The sequence below is a fragment of the Pipistrellus kuhlii genome, unplaced genomic scaffold (genome assembly GCF_014108245.1).
Source record: "Pipistrellus kuhlii isolate mPipKuh1 unplaced genomic scaffold, mPipKuh1.p scaffold_m20_p_12, whole genome shotgun sequence".
NCBI lineage: Eukaryota > Metazoa > Chordata > Mammalia > Chiroptera > Vespertilionidae > Pipistrellus > Pipistrellus kuhlii.
This window is the reverse complement of record NW_023425427.1, coordinates 30,440,922-30,458,843: the sequence shown is the minus strand read 5'-3', so window position 1 is coordinate 30,458,843 and position 17,922 is coordinate 30,440,922. Positions and strand designations below refer to the sequence as shown.

General features: G+C 37.9%; 1 protein-coding gene across 2 annotated transcripts in view; it reads left to right on the top strand.

The window, feature by feature from the left end:
• Positions 1-5,295: 5,295 nt before the first annotated feature.
• The window catches only part of CFAP95 (cilia and flagella associated protein 95), a 65,521-nt gene continuing 52,894 nt past the window's right edge, over positions 5,296-17,922 (top strand). Inside the window, exon 1 of one of the 2 annotated variants that reach the window (XM_036433843.2) lies at positions 5,296-5,400. Coding sequence is in view for 1 of the 2 variants with exons in the window: in XM_036433842.2 (XP_036289735.1) it covers positions 9,756-9,907 (152 nt within the window). In the remaining variant the exon portion in view is untranslated. Of the gene's footprint in view, positions 5,401-9,642; positions 9,908-17,922 lie in introns of those variants that run through there. The other variant, XM_036433842.2, reaches the window with a different exon arrangement.

The window sequence follows — 17,922 nt, the reverse complement described above, 5'->3', positions numbered from 1 at the left end:
TGTCAGAATCCCAGAAGATGCTGCAGTCAATTGCAGGTTTCTGTTTTACACTTTTTTTTTTTTTTTATTATTCTATCCAGTCGCGGGGCTAAGGAGTAAGTGGTCCTCAAGTCATTCCCCCCCTATCTCCCTCAGTCCCCCACAACTTCGATTCGTAAGGAGTTGCCAGGCCCCGGGAGTCCCCGGGGGAAAGTTTCCTTGCAGGTAGTACCTGTGGGAGCTTGTTTGCTTTATTTTTCCAGCTGTAAGGAGGAGGCCTCCAGAGATGCTCCTGGCAGAATGAGTGTCCCAATTGGACCTTGTTGGGGACTTCCTTTTCCTGCGTGCCAATTTGGGCCTCTGGAGCAGCCATTCTCAATCATTAATTAAAAAAAAAAAAATTAACGAATGCATTAAAGGAAGGCATAGAAAAGAAAAGGAAAAGTTTTTGGCACCTGGATATAAGAAGTAGGATTTAAGTACTGAAGTTTTTTTTTTTTTAAGCCCAGGATGGCTGGTTCTATATTGAACATCTTGTTTTTTTTCTTGTCATTACTCCCTGGACAATACAGTGTAACAACCGTTTATGTAGCATTTACATTATATCGGGTAATCGAAGTAACGTAGAGATGACTTAAAGTATATGAGAGATGGGCATTATATTTCAAATATGACTCCACTTTTACAAGACATTTGAGCATCTGTGGATTTTGGTATCCGTGGGGATCATGGAATCAGTCTCCCGCCTGTACCAAGAGACAACTGTACTTCATTTCCCGCAAGGTTTGGAGTCCTCTGAACATTACCTTAGTTTTGGTGTAAGGAAATCAAGGCCCTAATAGAGTTTGCTTTTGTAACTATCATGCTACAAATAATTTTTGTAGGAAAAAGAGGATTTCTAGTTAATTTGGAACTTGAAGTCCACAATTCAAACAGTACACATCAGATTTTCCTTCATCCTTCTATAATAGAAAGAAACTTGACTGCCTTCAGTTCAGTTATTTTTATTTAATCCTTGAAATCTGTATTTTTTAAAACTTTATTTTTAAGAAAAGCAAGCTTATTGTCTGTTTAGTGTAAAGATATGTGGAGCATTTGAAATAGGGTTGATTGCCAAATAATAATTTTGGATGCAAAATTGTAAAGCATTGAATGAGAAATATAAATTAAATATATCCAATGGTTAACACTCCCTGTAGGTATATTTATAAAGGATAGAACTGCTGTATAGTATAGACATTGGCCTTATGTTTTTAATATTATAGAAACAAGCTGGAATATTCACAAAATTGTAAAAAAGCAAGATGGGACAGGTTTTAGTTTATAAATCAAAGAATCTTAACCTCTTGACACTTCTCAGAGGAGGCAGTGCAGTGAGTGAATGTGTGTTTAGATTCCAAAGCCCAAGGACAACTTCAAATATCTTAGTTACTCTAAGAATATGATACCAATTCTCAAATGTTTGAGTTAACTGATATCTTCTTTCTCTTCACTTAAAGCCTTGCATCTTTTCCTTAAAAAAGTAATTCAAATAATAAATCCTGACTTCTGGGGGACAAAGCTCAAAGCAGCACACTGAGAAATACACTTTTTCCCCCCCAAAAAACTTTATTTTTTATCTTAAAAATTGATCATTTTGTATCTCACTCTAATATATTTGACAGGGGAAAAACCCAAACTTTGTCCCTAAATGCTGAAGTAAAATTGATATTCCAGAAAGATAATTTCTTATGGTTCTGTGTATTCCTCCCCGCATACACATATATGAGCACACACCCTCTTTATGCTTATTTGAAAGGCATGAATTGTGTTCCACATTTTCTTCTAAAAGTTAACAAATTGTTTTACTCACTTATTAAGGATCTACTGTATTTATAACTCAAGGTTTTTAGAATTAGAGAATATTAGAACTGATCCAAACCCAGAAAAAGAAAACTGAGGTTGAAAGAAGATAAGAATTGAAATTCATAATACTTTTAGTAATATATAAGAATATGATATTCAATAAATTTAGCAAGATTTTCTTGACGAACTCAAACATTTATGTTCAGGAATCTACAAAATACATTTATTGATAATAATGAAATATTGCAAATAGCTTGAATACCCAACAGTAGAGATTGATTAAGTTATAATAAATCTATTTGATGAGATATTGTGTAGTCATAAAAGCACATTCTAGCTAGAAGAATGTATTACCTAGCTCTTACGGGGAGGTATATTTGTAGGATAATTTTACTTTCTAAGTAATTCAAAGGACAAAATATAATTTTTGTAACTTAAGAAAAGTTTAAAAATATATGTTAATAAAGACATGGATGCCAAGACCGGTTTGGCTCAGTGGATAGAGCGTCAGCCTGCAGACTGTAAGGTCCCGGGTTCGATTCCGGTCAAGGGCATGTACCTTGTTTGCGGGCACATCCCCTATAGGGTGTGTGCAAGAGGCAGCTGATCGGTGTTTCTCTCTCATTGATGTTCCTAACTCTCTATCCCTCTCTCTTCCTCTCTATAAGAAATCAATAAAAAGTATATTTAAAAAAAAAAGACATGGATGTATTTATTTGTTAATTAGCCAACTGTCTCATTTTATTTATTTATTTATTTATTTATTTATTTATTTATTTATATGATTTAAAAAGAGGAAGGGGGAAAGAGAGAAAGAGAAAGAAACATTAATGTGAGGGAGAACTATCAGTCAGTTGCTTCCCACATGTGCCCTGATTGGAGATCAAACCCACAACCTGGATATGTGACCTGATGGGAATCAAACCCACCACCCTTTGGTGTATGGGACGATGCTCTAACCAACTGAGCCATACTGGCCAAAGAACCAACTATCTCATACATACTAATTTTTTTTGAGGTGGATTGATTTGAAGTTGACCATGCCTATAATTATTGTTCACATAGCTGTGAATGCATTTTGGCAATCCTTCCACATCTCCCCCAAATCATGCTTTTCATATTTTAGAAGACTATTTGATGTTAGGGGAAAGGTAGATATGAATTTACAAAAACAAGTATCAAAACAGCATATAAGATAACCCTCATATATACAAAATGAATTGTACATAATATAAAATTAAACTAAAATGTTAACAATGGCTATATCTGTATGATGAAATTAATTACTGGAGATAAGTAAGACCTATAAATATGCATTCTTTATATTCTTCTGGATGTTCCAGACTTTCTGCAATAAAACTCAATGTATGTGTTTAGAGCCCTAGTGGGAAGGAAGACACCAAAGTGGTTTTAATAACAAGCGCTTCATCCTTTTGTGAAGAGGTGATTTTATAATCTGTTTGCATCTTCACTCTATATTATTCTCCTTATATCACTATATTGTGTTGTTTATTTACTCCATCTATTTGAATTGAATATCATAATAACACAGGTGGGACAAAAGTTGGTCTACAGTCATGAGTATGCAAAAAAGTTTATTCTTATATTATTATTTACTAGAGGCCTGGTGCATGAGATTGATGCACTGGAGGAAGGGGGTGTCCCTCAGCCTGGCTTGCACCCTCTCACAGTCTGGGAGCCCTTGCGGGATAGCCGACTGCTGGCTTAGGCATGCTCAGGTAGCAGGTCTAAACCATCAATCAGACATCCTTAGCACTGCTGTGGAGATGGGAGAGGCTCCCCACCACTGCCGCTGCACTCTCCAGCCATGAGCCTGGCTTCTGGTTGAGCCGAGCTCCCCCTGTGGGAGTGCACTGACCACCCGGGGACAGCTCCTTCACTGTGTGTCTTCTCCCTGGTGGTCAGTGTGCATCATAGAGACGGGTCATTCTGCCATTCAGTTGATTTATATTATATTACCCTTTTATTATATAGGATTAACTATTGTATTATTTTCTTTTTAAAAAATACATTTTTATTGATTTCAGAGAGGAAGAGAGAGAAACATTAATGATGAAAGAGAATCATGGATTGGCTGCCTCCTGCATGCCCTACTTTGGGGATTGGCCTGCACCTGGGCATGTGCCCTGACTGGGAATTGAACCATAACCTCCTGGTTCATAGGTCAAAGCTCAACTACTGAGCCATAGTAAACCTATGTTTGCCCTACCCTGTATTATGTAAGAGAGACTTTAATACTAAACACATGCTTACTGTATACTGACTATTATTACAAAAACACCAAGCTTATTTTCCCATTAAAAAGATTAAATGCTCAATTTTCAGTGCTTCATTATTATATTGATGTTGTGATTAGCTATATACTTATAGTATACCAAGCCTCAAACTGATAACTTTTCTAAAATTTAAAATAAAAAAACTTACTAACAAAGTAATAGGAGAAGGAAAATATAGTACTAATCAAGAAGCCATATTATCAATGTTTTCTTTAAAAATATATTTTATTGAGTTTTCACAGAGAGGAAGAGAGAGAGGGATAGAAAGCCACAAACATCGATGAGAGAGAAACATCGACCAGCTGCCTCCTGCACACCTCCTAGGGGATGTGCCTGCAACCAAGGTACATGCCCTTGACCAGAACCGAACCTGGGACCCCTCAGTCCGCAGGCTGATGCTCTATCAACTTGAGCCAAAACAGTTCTGGCTATCAATGTTTTTTAAAATGAAATATTAAGTCAACAGAAATAATGTCACATTCGAAGTTTTTATTAAAAACCATCTCAGGAAAAGGAATAGAAATTAATATATGATTTTCAAGTGATGGCATTAAATTCATGAGAATTTTGGTGTGTGTTTATTTTTCCAAATACAAAACTCCATATATAATCAAGCACTAATTTTTAAAAAGTCACAAAATCACCTTGAATGCAAATATTATCTTTATTATTATACTTAGTTGATGTCTCTAGCACTTTATTATTCTAAATGTTGAGATAAAAATAGGAAAATGCCTGTGAAGGCATGTTTAAATTATGAAGCACTATTCAATTATTACTGATTTCTGTGATAAAGAAAGCATGATGAGAACATATTAAAAAAGTAGTAACTAAGACTAAACTAAATACTAATTTTCAATATGAAACTCTTTTCTAATATTTCTAAAGAAAATTATTGTACTGCAATTACAATTAATCTCCTAGTTAAAATGAACTTTTTTTTTTTTTAACACAACAAAGTTGGTAAATGTTACCAAGATGCTGATCATGAAGATGACATTAAATGGCTACTTTATGGTGATATTAGAATCCATGGGGATACTGTAGTGAAAATACTAGGGTTTTTGTTACATAATAGGTATTTTTTTTATTGCTGAATAAATTATTTTTCTTAACAGTTATTATTTCCAAAATGTCATTCTTTTCCTTTGCCCTCTTTTTCCTTCCTACTGCAAAGGCCCAGGAGACCCATGATGTAATCTTCAGAGAACAGGAGAAAATGCCTGGAAAAACAAAGTGCTAATCCAGTACCTGCATATGGAAACAGCTAGGGAGATGGGTATGTCTCTGTGATGCAATGACTATTCCTCATATACTGAAGATGTCAAATTGTTGCAGGGATTTTCTTAGTAATCTGGCTTTTAATGTATGGCTAAATGAAAGAAGTATCCAAGTAGTAGTAGTATATTCTTAAGAGTTTTGTTATTCTATGATTTGCATATTCATATATATATATATATATATATATATATATATATATGACAATAATGAAAACCATACACTTTTTAAAATTATATAGGTTTCAAGTGTACAATTCTGTAATACATATTCTATAAATTGCATTGTGTACCACCGCCCAAAGTCAAATCATCTTATATTACCATACATTTGGCCCCCTTTTACCCTTTACCATAGACTTAGGTTAAAAAAATCATAACTGAAAAAATTTGGAAGATATTTAAAGGTTTATTTGACATCTTCAGTAACTTCCTAAGAGTGAGGCAGGGCTACATTTCCCCTTCTTCCATGTCACTTTTAACTTAATTTTTCAACTCAAAATTTTTATAATAAAAATATACCTTATTTCCCCATTTTTTTCCTGTTTCCATGTTTTAAGCCATTTCTGCCACTCATCAAAATTAACAATAGGCCAAAATCACCCATAGGAAATGATTAATTTTCTTTGTTAATTGTTAAATTATGCTCACACCTGCATTACAGTATTTATAGAGATCGATAGTTTGAATTGTAGGAAGGAATACTAAAGAGTAACTCCCCAAGCAGAGTCTTTCTACTTTAGACACTTTAATTTCTATGGTAAGTCTTTCACATCACCAGTGTGCAAAAACAAACAAACAAACAAACAAACAAAAAAAACAGTGTAAAAGATGGTGTATTTAATTTATAGGAGGAGAAGGCTAAATACCACCTCTGAGAGGGTGAGAGTCAAGTAATTGTACTTATTTATTCCACATATTTTAAAAAGTGTTATTATATATATAAGGCATGTGTTAGCTGCTGAGTATACAATTGAGAGAAAACAGATATTATTCTTGCCTTCTTATGGAAGAAGGCTGATGGAAGAAATATTCAAATGAACATATTAGTATACTAAAAAAAAATTGTAAATTCCTTACACAAAAGGAAAAAGCAAGATATCAGGACAGATAATAACAGTGTGGAATAAGGGTATATCTTCAGATAGTGTGTTCAGGGAAGTCTGTTCCTGGTGGTGATATTTAAGCTGAGACCTGAAAGGTTAGGAGGAACCACCTAAGCAGGGGAGAAGCCTTGCCAGTAATGGAAACAGCATGTGTGAAGGCCTCAAGGAGAATAGAGCTTGCATAGCATGTTTCAGGAATTGAAAGAAGGCCAAACTAATAATTATTTAAACTAATAATTATTTTATACTTTGTAGATGTACACACATTGAATTTTGGAATATTTTCATTACCCCTACTGAATCTGGTTCTAATGCTAAATTTGGCACCTCAGATCCTGTTTCTCTTTTTCTTTCCTTTTAGCATGTTGCAAATTGCTGAAAATTGGACATGATATATGGGAGAATAGAAACTGAGGTTAACGAGGCCTTTAGTGAAAGGTTTTATGTCAATCTGGTTAAGATTATGTTTGCTAGAGCTGAAGGTGTCACAGGATTCAATTTCCTCAGGTGTATTTTTTCCCTCCTGTTTTCATAAATTGTCCTAAGAATTCCTTCTCAAATAGAACTGTATCTTGTTACTTTCTTAGTTATAATCCACTGTTATTATAACACTATAGCCCCGTTGATGTAATAGTAGGGTGCTGTTGGAGAGGAATTGTTTTATAATTTTACTAGAGGCCCAGTGCACAAATTCGTGCAAGGATGGGGTCCATTCGACGGCCCTGCCACCTGGTTGAACTCCCAGTCGAACTTGCAGTCGAGGGGACAATTTGCATATTAGTCTTTTATTATATAGGATAATGAACTCTGAGTCTTTTATGGGCATGAGTGTTTGGGATGCGACCTTCAGAAATGCTTTTTGACTCTTTGTCTCCTCTTAGGTGAAATAAGGAGGATAGATCAGGTGGCTGGAGTTGTCTTATTGCCCTTCCCTTTGTCATGGCCTTTGTCATGGAAGATTCTGGTGACATCATTTCATCTGGAACATTGGCCCTTATTACAGAAAATGGATTTGGTATATAGCAAAATGGTTACTTAACCCACCTTGTGACTAAAGTGGGAGTGTATATTTTTGGGGTTATCACTGTGAGAACTTGATGGTGTTCCTTGAGGTAAATTCCATAAAAAAGTGTTTGGGTTTCCCTAAGATTGGGCCACAAGGACTTTCTCAACCATAAGCTAGTCCACACTCAGCCTCAAAGAATTTGTCAAGATGATCACTTCAAAGCAGTTAAAGACTCCAGCATTTTTTGCTCCAGATAAGCTGATCTTAGCTGTGATTCTCTGTATTTGCCTGTTTCTCAGATTTCTGGGTTAGAGGTTGCTCTGTGATCTTCATTCTTGGATGAGCCTGAGAAAAGTGTTTTGTTTGAGTTTATCTTTTAATTTATAAGGATGGGCCTGAAGACTTTCAAACTCTTTCCATGTTGTCACTAAAACACACAAGCAAATGATAGCAATGGTGGTAATATTTGGAGAAATAGCGATATGCTATGCTTTGTACAGCACTGAGCTTAACACAGATCTTATTTACCCTTTTAAAATTAACTTCTGCCAAAACCGGTTTGGCTCAGTGGTAGAGCATCGGTCTGTGGACTGAAGGGTCCCAGGTTCGATTCCGGGCAAGGGCATGTATGTTGGTTGTGGGCACATCCCCTGTAGGGGGTGTGCAGGAGGCAGCTGGTCGATGTTTCTTTCTCATCGACGTTTCTAGCTTTCTATCTCTCTCCCTTCCTCTCTGTAAAAAAATCAATAAAATATATTTTTAAAAAATTTTAAAAAATAAAATTAACTTCTATTTTCCTCCCATTACTTTCAGAAGAACTAAAACAGTGGTCAGTAATCTATAGCACTTAGCTAGATTGGTTTCAAATAACATGGCTTAACTGTGGCTATCTGTAAATAGGGTCTTAGGTACCACAGGTATCCACACTGAGCAACCACAGGCCACAGAAAAGTCCTTAATAGTTGTGTGTAATCAAATTTATGAAAACTCACCCAGAAAAGCACCTCACTATTTACAAACTAGAGAACCTATTGTAATGCAAAATCTCTTAATTTGTGTACTTTTAAATTTAAATTTTTGTGTATATGTGGTCTTTATAAAGTAAGACCTTTATGAAATTTCTGAAAGCCCAGGTAAGTCTAAAATAATCAAACATTATATTCATTCACTCATTCAACACTGTGAGATGATGCCATGTACTGAAAGCAGGTAAGAGGGATGGCCCGGATTTAGTCCATTAATGCTAAAGTGTTCAACTGAGGTTGGGGAGGCGAATTCTGATATGTTAAACATTTTTTACTTGGTAAGTGAAAAAATGGAATAAGCACTTCCCTTCTATATAATACAGCTATTTGTTGACTTCTTGAAGGCAATGCCATAGATAATTATTTTGAAATCTCCTTGCATATAACTCACAATACAATAATGTGATGAATTTGTATTGTCACAAAATGTCATGTTTTAAATGATAAGAACTTGTTAAGTCTTAGGAAGCTGAATGTGCCGGAGCCCTAAACTGTACTTAAGAATCAGAAGAGACCTCAGATTCATGTTCATGCTGTCCTTTCTTCAGTCCCAATCCTTCCTCCGTGTATTTTCCTCCACTCCCCCCCTCCCACCCCCCAAGAGGAAGAAACTCATGTTCGGAAAGTATTGAAAGCAGCTGGAATTGGAACCAGCCAGGCCATTTCATCTCAGACTTTTTAGCTGAATGATTCCATTCCTCTTCTTTCTCAGAAAATCTATATAGAAATGACACATTTTAGGGTTTGAGGGGTGTTCTCTTGCTCCCTTTTAGTCAAACTTGTAAGCAGAAAGTATGGTGGCAGCAGATGATGAATGGTAAGAAGAATTTATGCCAGGATAGCGGGAACAGACCCCTCTCTGGAGTCAGTTCCCATCAGCCCTTGACTGACCCTGGGGTCCCCCTTAAACTCCGCCCAGCCACTCGGAGATTAGGCTGCTGGGCGTGTGAAACTACAAGTCCCAAGATGCAGACAGAGCCTTCTTCTATGAAGCCCGGGCACCCATTCGTTCCATTCTGGGAAATGTAGTTTCCTTTAACTCAGAGCAACACTGTCTAGGAAACCTGCTCTATTACGTTTGAGAGTGCCCTCCCTCCATTGACCCCGCCCCAGGTTGCTTAGGAGGTGACAGACGCCGAATCTTGGTTGTCCTGGGCTCTGGGGCCGGGCCCAAGCAGCGCAGAGGGAAATCTTAGGAGGTCTGCACTGCGAAGGCGGCCATGGAGAACTTTGGCACCTCCCGCCTGGACTCGTGCAGCACTGGGGGATACCAGTTTGAGATCGGACCCACCGACGTGCTGGAGCGCAAGGGCTCCTTGACCCTCCGCTCCCATCACAAAAAATACTCGAATCCGGTGTTGGTGTATTCCTGGTGAGCGAGCTCTCCGAAGTTCCTTTCCCTTTCTCTGTTTCTGGGAGAGGGAGAGGAGCTGAAGAGACGGGGAGGAAAGGAAAGAAAGTAATAGAGCGAGGACAGGGGTGAAGAGGATAGAATACACAGAAGAGAATGAGAACAGAGGAAAGGAACAGCAGAGAAAGAAGGGGAAAGAATGAAGAGGTGAGAAAGAAAAGGATGAGATAGACAGAACTGGGACAGGAGAGAAGAGGACAAAAAGGGAAACATCTTCAAAGGAGAAATGAAGAGGGTAGGAATGCAAATTGGGAACCGAGGAGAAGATAGGAGAGGAGCGCTCTGGAAGAGTAGCTCCCCTGCACACAGCAAGACCTGGTGCTGGCGTGCTCTGCCACCAGAGGTCTTGGATCACCCAGGTGCAGGATGGACCAGCGGGTGCCTGGAACTCTGGTCTCTGAGTCAAGTACTTGCTCACAAAGGCAGGGCCCATTAGGAGGAGGTCAGAGGACAGAGAGAGATGTTTGTCAGAACATGGCTTCCAGGACTGTCATTTGGGGGCCAATAAAGCACACGGAATGACTTGAAAGACATCACTAAATATCAGCTAGGCTCCTAGGATACTTCAGACCAGAGACTGCAAACTGGTATTTCCCACTAAAGGCCAACAGTTTGTTTGGCATGCTCTGTGTTTTCATTTTTTAACAATTGCCCACATTTAAAACCAGAAGGTTACACATAAAAATGCAGGATTATGTCTTTTCTTGAAAAGTTGAAAGGATTTTATTCTTCCTACCTTCTCTTCGGTTCCCAATTTGCAACTATGAAGGTACAGGCTATCAAAGTCCAGAGTTCAAAAGAAGTTCTCGCCTGGTCCCAGAAGGCATTTGCTTTACTTCCTTTGCCTTAGCCCTTGGGCTTTGAATTCACTTAGAGATTATCTTGTTTCATTAACAATTGCAGTAACCAATAGCAAAACCACCACACATAACTCGAGAAAAATGGGTACTTTTAGGGCAATTAGGACGCTGTCCATTGGGTCAATTTTACTGCCTACCCTGCTGACAATAATTACTTTTAGTAATTGGAATTCTCTGGGGGAGAGCAGAAAAAGAGAATTGAAGTCTTAAAGCTTATCTTTGTTATACTTTTGCCATTTAAAGATGAATGGTTTTGACTTCGCCCTAAAGCTAAAGCCTTCCTTGATCCCATTCATTCATGCAACTTGTGTGAGCCCTGCAGCTTCTGTCTTGCAAATTTTTCACAGCCTATTCCTTACTTTTTCAAAGCCTTATTTTTTCTTTTTTTTTTCTTTTTTTTTTAAATAAGTTTTTATTGTTCATATTATTACAAATGTTCCTTTTTTCCCCCCCACCATCGCTCTCCTCCACCAGGTTCCCACCCCACCCTCTGCCCTTTCCCCTCTCCCCATTGTCCTCATCCATAGGTGCAGTTTATGTTCAGTCTCTTCCCACGCCCCCCTCTTCTCTTTTCCCCAAGAATCGTCAGTTCACTCCCCTTCCATACCTCTGATTCTATTATATTCAACAGTTAATATTGTTCATCAATTTTTTTTAATTTCCTTGGTTTTTAGATTCACTTGTTGATAGTTACATATTTGTTGTTCATAATTTTTATCTTTGTTTACTTTCTCTTCTGAAAGAACCCCCTTCAGCAATTCATATAATTCTGGTTTGGCGGTGATGAACTCCTTTAGCTTTTTTTTATTAGTGAAGCTATTTATCTGGCCTTCGATTCTGAGTGTTAGCTTTGCTGGGTAGATTATTTTTGGCTGTAGGTTCTTGCTATTCATCACCTTGAATATTTCTTGCCATTCCCTTCTGGCCTGCATGGTTTCTGTTGAGAAGTCAGCTGACAATCGTATAGGTGCTCCTTTATAGGTTACTACCTTCTTTGCTCTTGCTTCTTTTAATATTCTCTCTTTGTCTTTTGCTCTTGGAATTTTAAGTATGATGTGTCTCGGTGTGGTCCTCTTTGGATTTCTTTTGTTTGGAGTTCTGTGCGCTTCCTGGACTTGTAAGTCTAATTCTTTCACCAGGTGGGGGAAGTTTTCTGTTACTATTTCTTTCAGTATGTTTTCCATATCTTGCTCTCTCTCATCTTCTGGGACCCCCATAATTCTGATGTTGGTTTGCTTGAAGTTGTCCCAGAGGTTTCTTACATTATCTTCAATTTTCTGGATTCTCTTGCCTTCTAGCTTCTGTGGAGGAGTGTCTTCTGGTTCTTTATGTTCCAAATCTTTGACTTGATTCCTGCGATCTTCCCTTCTGTTTTTAGGACTCTGTAAAATATTTTTTAATTCAGACAATGTATTCTTTATTTCTTGTTGATCCCTTATCATTTCTTGTTGACTCCTTATTAATTCTAGTTGATCTCTTTTCATATCCTCATAGGCCTTATCCATCTTTTCTAGGAAATTCTTGAAAAACCTTATAAGCGTAGATTTGAACTCTATATCCAGACGCTTTTTGTCCTCCATTTCTTTCGTTTGTGATCTATTTTGTTGTCGCATTTTGCAGTTACAGATGGGATGGGGTTTCAGGGTGGAGCCTGCAGCTTTGGCTTCTGTCAGCCCCGCCCTATGCGGGTCCTTCAGTGCTCGCTGCCGGCGCCTCTGAGAGAAAGGTGCCCTCGATTTTCGCCTGCTGCCAAACAGTCTATGCTCTCCCCCAATGAGCCCGGTATTGGGGTTCAGTTCAGTTGGAAGTGGAGTTGGAGGTGGCGTTCACAGCAGCCTGGAGCCCCAGTCTCCTTCCCATCAGGGCAATCCCGCGGCACAGCCGACTGTCCCTTCTCTGCGCGCAATGTGCGCGCCTCCGGGACCTCCTTTCGCCTCTCCCCGGGTTCCGCCTTACAGCCCGGCTCCCTATGGCTGAGCCTGAGTTCCCGGGGTCTGGCCTAGAACTGGGGTTCAGAGCAGTCGGGGGCCCAGCACAGTCAGAGTTTTATCTCCTTTTCGCTTGGGAACGCCCGCCAGGCACTCGGCCTTCCCCTCCTCTCTGGCTCCGTCCTCTCCGCGTGTCTCCGTACCTTGGGCTTTTCCAGCTCCTCCGTTCTCCTTCTGGTTTTCTCCTTGCTTTTCGCTGTAGAATTTCCAGTCAGTCAACCTTCCTGTAGTTCTGGGCAATGTCCGTTTTATATTTTAGTTGTATTTTATTGAAATTGTTGTGTGAGGCTGCGGCTAGGTGTTCACCTGGGCGCAGCCATCTTGGATCCTCCTCAAAGCCTTATTTTTTCTTCCCATCTCCAAAACCTGCCTGTTTTGAATTCAGTGTGAAAGTTTATATAGATTGAAATCCAAAGCTACATTAGGAAACAAAAAATCCTCTTTTAGCCTCATACAGGGTTTACCTCATGGCCCTCAAGCAAAAACACTTAGCTCTTCCATGATTCTTTTACTCCATAAGGATTTAAGTTCTGATATGAATCACTACTAGAAATGATTGTTACAGAGAAAGATCTTTTCATGTGGATAGTGCTTTGCACTTTTCTCCTTTGCTCTGAGGAGTTGCCTTGTGGTCACCGTAGACATCAATAGCAAAACTACAGAAGAACAGAAATGAAAAGGTGAGGAACTTGGTGTGGAGAATGGTGGTATAACCATTCTGGCCAAGTCATTCTGGCCACTTCTGGAAATGTAGAGAGATTTCTCATGCTGTTGATTTTAGAAAGAAGGTTTGGGAGCAGGAACAAATAAATTCAGTCCAATTAAACAGCTACATATTGGAGATGCTGAGATGAATAAGGAGATTCAATGAGATAATTTGTATAAAGCCTTTAGCACTATGCCTGGCACATAGTAAGCAGTCAATAATATGTGGTAGCTAGCAATACTGTTTATTTAGAATACATAATGATTAAAAGCTTGGGATCTAGGTTGAACACCAACTTTGCAGCTTGTGATATGGCAAGTGATGTGACTACTCTGGGCCTCTGTTTTTGCAACTGTGAAATGGGAATGATGGGATTCTAGTAAGGTGTTGTATGTGAATCCCCTTTTAACATATAGCCTGCCACATAGTAAGCACAGTAACTGATGTATTCCTACATAGGATATGTTCACTGACCTCAAGGAAGTTCATAGGCCAGTAAAAGAAAATGTTAATAATCTTATTTGTGCAAAATAGAGATGAGTATAAGAGGCAAAAGGAACAGGAAGGGAAAGTTAGTGTGTGTGTGGGAGGGTGGGGAGTGGGAGTGGGGGCGGTGCTTTCCTGAGCAGGGTTTAGAAAGAAGAATAGGACCCTTCATAGGTACACAGAAGAAAACAGGCAAATGCAGTGGAATAGCAAGCAGCATCATAGGGAAATAGAAGTAGTTCTCTACAGTTGGCAAATACAGTCGATCCTCATTATTTGTAGATTTTGTATTTGCAAATTTGTCTACTCACTAAAATATATTTGTAACCCCAAATCGATGATCAAGGTGCTTTCATGGTCATTTATGGACATTTAACCACCCCATGCCCTTAACACCCCCCCACCCCTATATTTCTGGGCTGGATGTACTGCTGGCACTCTTTTTTTCTTCCATATCTAACCAGTTACCAAGATCTGTCCTCAAAACAAAACAAAACAAAAGTGGACATGACCACAAAACGTTTGCCAATAGGTTTTTTTTTTCCTTTTTTTTTTTTTTTCCTGCTATGTTGATAGCATAGCATTCAGCCTACTGGGAACATTTTACTAACCTTAATTTACATTGCCAGATCACTGTCGACTATAATCTAACACAAGTTATAGGAGGTTTTTGTAATAGCCATTGGTAATCAGTGAGATTTGATGATAGCCATCTTAGATGTCTGGGGCCTTGATGTCCTTTGTCTAGTTAATCCTTCTCAGTTACCATACAGCTTGTGATCATGATAATCTCTATTTCTGGTCATATATATATATATATATATATCAGGAAAACTGCATGAAGTTCAAATTGTATAAACTTCCAAACAAATGATGTCATTGACCATTTTGTTTTTATGCATATTTATTTGGTTTCTACTGACTTAGTGCATATTAAAACTTTTATTGATTTTTAATCTTCTATTAAAGTTTAGCACTTACTATTTATAAAACACCATTTGGGTGGTCTTTTTAAAAAATATATATTTTATTGATTTTTTACAGAGAGGAAGGGAGAGGGATAGAGAGTTAGAAACATTGATTAGCTGCCTCCTACACACCCCCCACTGGGGATGCGCCCCCAACTGGTACATGCCCCTGACTGGAATCGAACCCAGGACCCTTCAGTCCACAGCCTGATGTTGTATTCACTGAGCCAAACTGGCTTTGGCTGGTCTTTCAACTGAGTAGTTGATTAAATGACTACACCCATGGGTTTGCAAAATAGAATTGGTGTTTGGAAGAAATTTTGACTTATTTAGTTTATACTTTTAGGTGATTCCCGTTTTCTGTTTATGTGGTATATAATACACATATTTAAGACGGTTGTATATAATGGATGTGATAAAGTGCCATACCCGGAATGGTTGTTAGAGGTATTCCTGGAATGAGACATTGCCTAGGAGCCATCTCTTCCTTGCAGCAGGAGTGATAGCCATGTCACCTGCATCTCACTTTGATGCTTCTGAGTGAGAGAAGCCTTTTCTAGAGATTACCCTTTTCTAGTCATTTCTGTAGCATTTATGGAGCTATATCATCAGATGATTTCTTTAGACATTCTGAATTGAGGGAAAATTTTCTCTTGGGATATCTTTCCACTCACTGCAATAATGCAATACAAAGAACCAGAGTAACTATCCTTGTCTTTTTTTTTTTTTTTTAATATATTTTATAGTTTTTTGTTTTTGTTTTTGTTTTTTTACAGAGAGGAAGAGAGAGGGATAGAGAGTTAGAAACATCAATGAGAGAGAGAGTCATCGATCAGCTGCCTCCTTGCACACTCCCTCACTGGGGATGCTCCCGCCACCAAGGTACATGCCCTTGACCGGAATCGAACCTGGGACCTTTCAGTCCATAGGCTGACGCTCTATCCACTGAGCCAAACTGGTTTCGGCTATACTTGTCCTTAATAAAATCTCAGGTGTGAGGCTAGTTCTTATGAATTTATTTGTTTGTTTGTTTTTACTCTTCCCTTCCTTGGCCAAATCAACATTCAAAAATAAGTGATGATCATTTAAAGTAAAAAAAATAAAAAAATAAAAATCATTTGGGTTCCCTGGGAGATAGTTCATGTTCTGGTCTCCATGGTGACAGTTTTAAGAGTTCAGGTAATTTTATGTATTTGTTATTTCAATTTCTTTCCTCTCCTGCCTAAGATTAAGAGCCAAACCCCACCCTGTAATATCTTAGGAAGAAAACAGAAAAAGGAAAAAGAGGAAGAAAAAGAAAATGTGGTGATAATTGTGGGATAGGTATAGCATGAATCCATAATAAAACCAGAGATGATTTTCACAGCCATAATCCTGATGCATCAAAACATATTTGGGCACCTCTGCATAAGTGAGCGTAAAGAGGTATAATGCATTCGACTTCTGATTAGAATGGTAAAGAACTTAGAATGGGAGATAAGTTGTGCTTTTCCTAGTTTAGTGCATGACTTAGATGGGACTAACAGGCAATAAGAAGATTTTGAGTAAATATAGGGACAAATTTTAGATCACTCTATCCCATGTTTTGGAGCTTCTGGGTCTTTTTATTGATAGAAACCTAAGAAATTTGAGCCTTTTATTTCTCAACAATGCCCAACATTCAAGAAAAATATCTCCCTCGGCACTCAAAATTTCCATCTAGTTCAGCGTTAACAGCAACACTTTTTCCCCCTTCATATTCTTGGCACAACAGTCTTAAATGTTCCCAAGGCAAAATGTAGATGCCTCTGATTTATTAGAGCAAATGTTATCTTAAAGAGTTAAGCAAAGAAAAGTACAAAGATTAATATTTCAAAATACAATATTACTATAAGTGAGCAAAAAAAAAAAAAGGCAGTACATATTGGATTCTTTTGTTAAAAAAATGTGTCTATATGGTATTGGAAAGAGACTGTAAGGCTATTCACCATGTAACACAAAATATTTACAGCTGAATGGTGGATTTATGGATTATTTGTCCTTTTTTTCTCTTTGCCATTCTATTTTCCATAACGAACTTGTATTATTTTGATAAAAATTAAAATTACTTTAAAATTTTTATATCATTGCCTATGTATTTTCCCATGGAGCAAACATTTTTCTAAATGATCGGAATTTAAACACAATACTTCATCTCTTTCAGAGTCTGAGTCATTCTTCATAGTTTATTATGAGTCTTTTTAAAATATCTTTTTAATTGCTAGTTTAAGTTGGATAAAGAGGATGATGCTATTCACATTCATTTAACCACCCTTTCATTCTGTGTTCTATAATGGTAGATGCTATGCCATGGTTATTTTTAATCTAGTCCTACACTTTTTAAAATTAAATCTTTATTGTTCAGATTATTACAGTTGTTCCTCTTTCCCCCCCCCCCCCATAGATCCCCTCCACCAGGTTCCCACCCTACCCTCTGCCCTTAACTCCCTCCACTGTCCTCATCCACAGGTATATGATTTTTGTCCAGTCTCTTCTCACACCCCTCACACCTCTTTCTCCCTAAGGATTGCCAGTCCACTCTTTCTATGCCCTTGATTCTATTATATTCACCAGGTTATTCTGTTCATCAGATTTTTTATATTTACTTGATTTTTAGATTCACTTGTTGATATGTATTTGTTGTTCATAATTTTCATCTTTATCTTTTTTTTCTTCCTCTTCTTGAATACCTTTCAAGTATTTAACAGCTAAAGGATTTAAAAATGCATTTTCTGGCTTGTTTGGAAGTACAGTTATTAAAAACTTTTTAAGTTTCTTCTTTATTTGACTATGGTTAGCTCAAACTGCTAGTTACCTCTCTCTCAATTCTTTCTAGACAAAATTCTCAAACTTGTATTTCTTTACTTTTCTCCCATAACATTTTGAGTGTCAATTTGAGATTGTGGTTAATTTCAGATATCAGAAACCCTGGGAACTTCTGTTTGTTTAG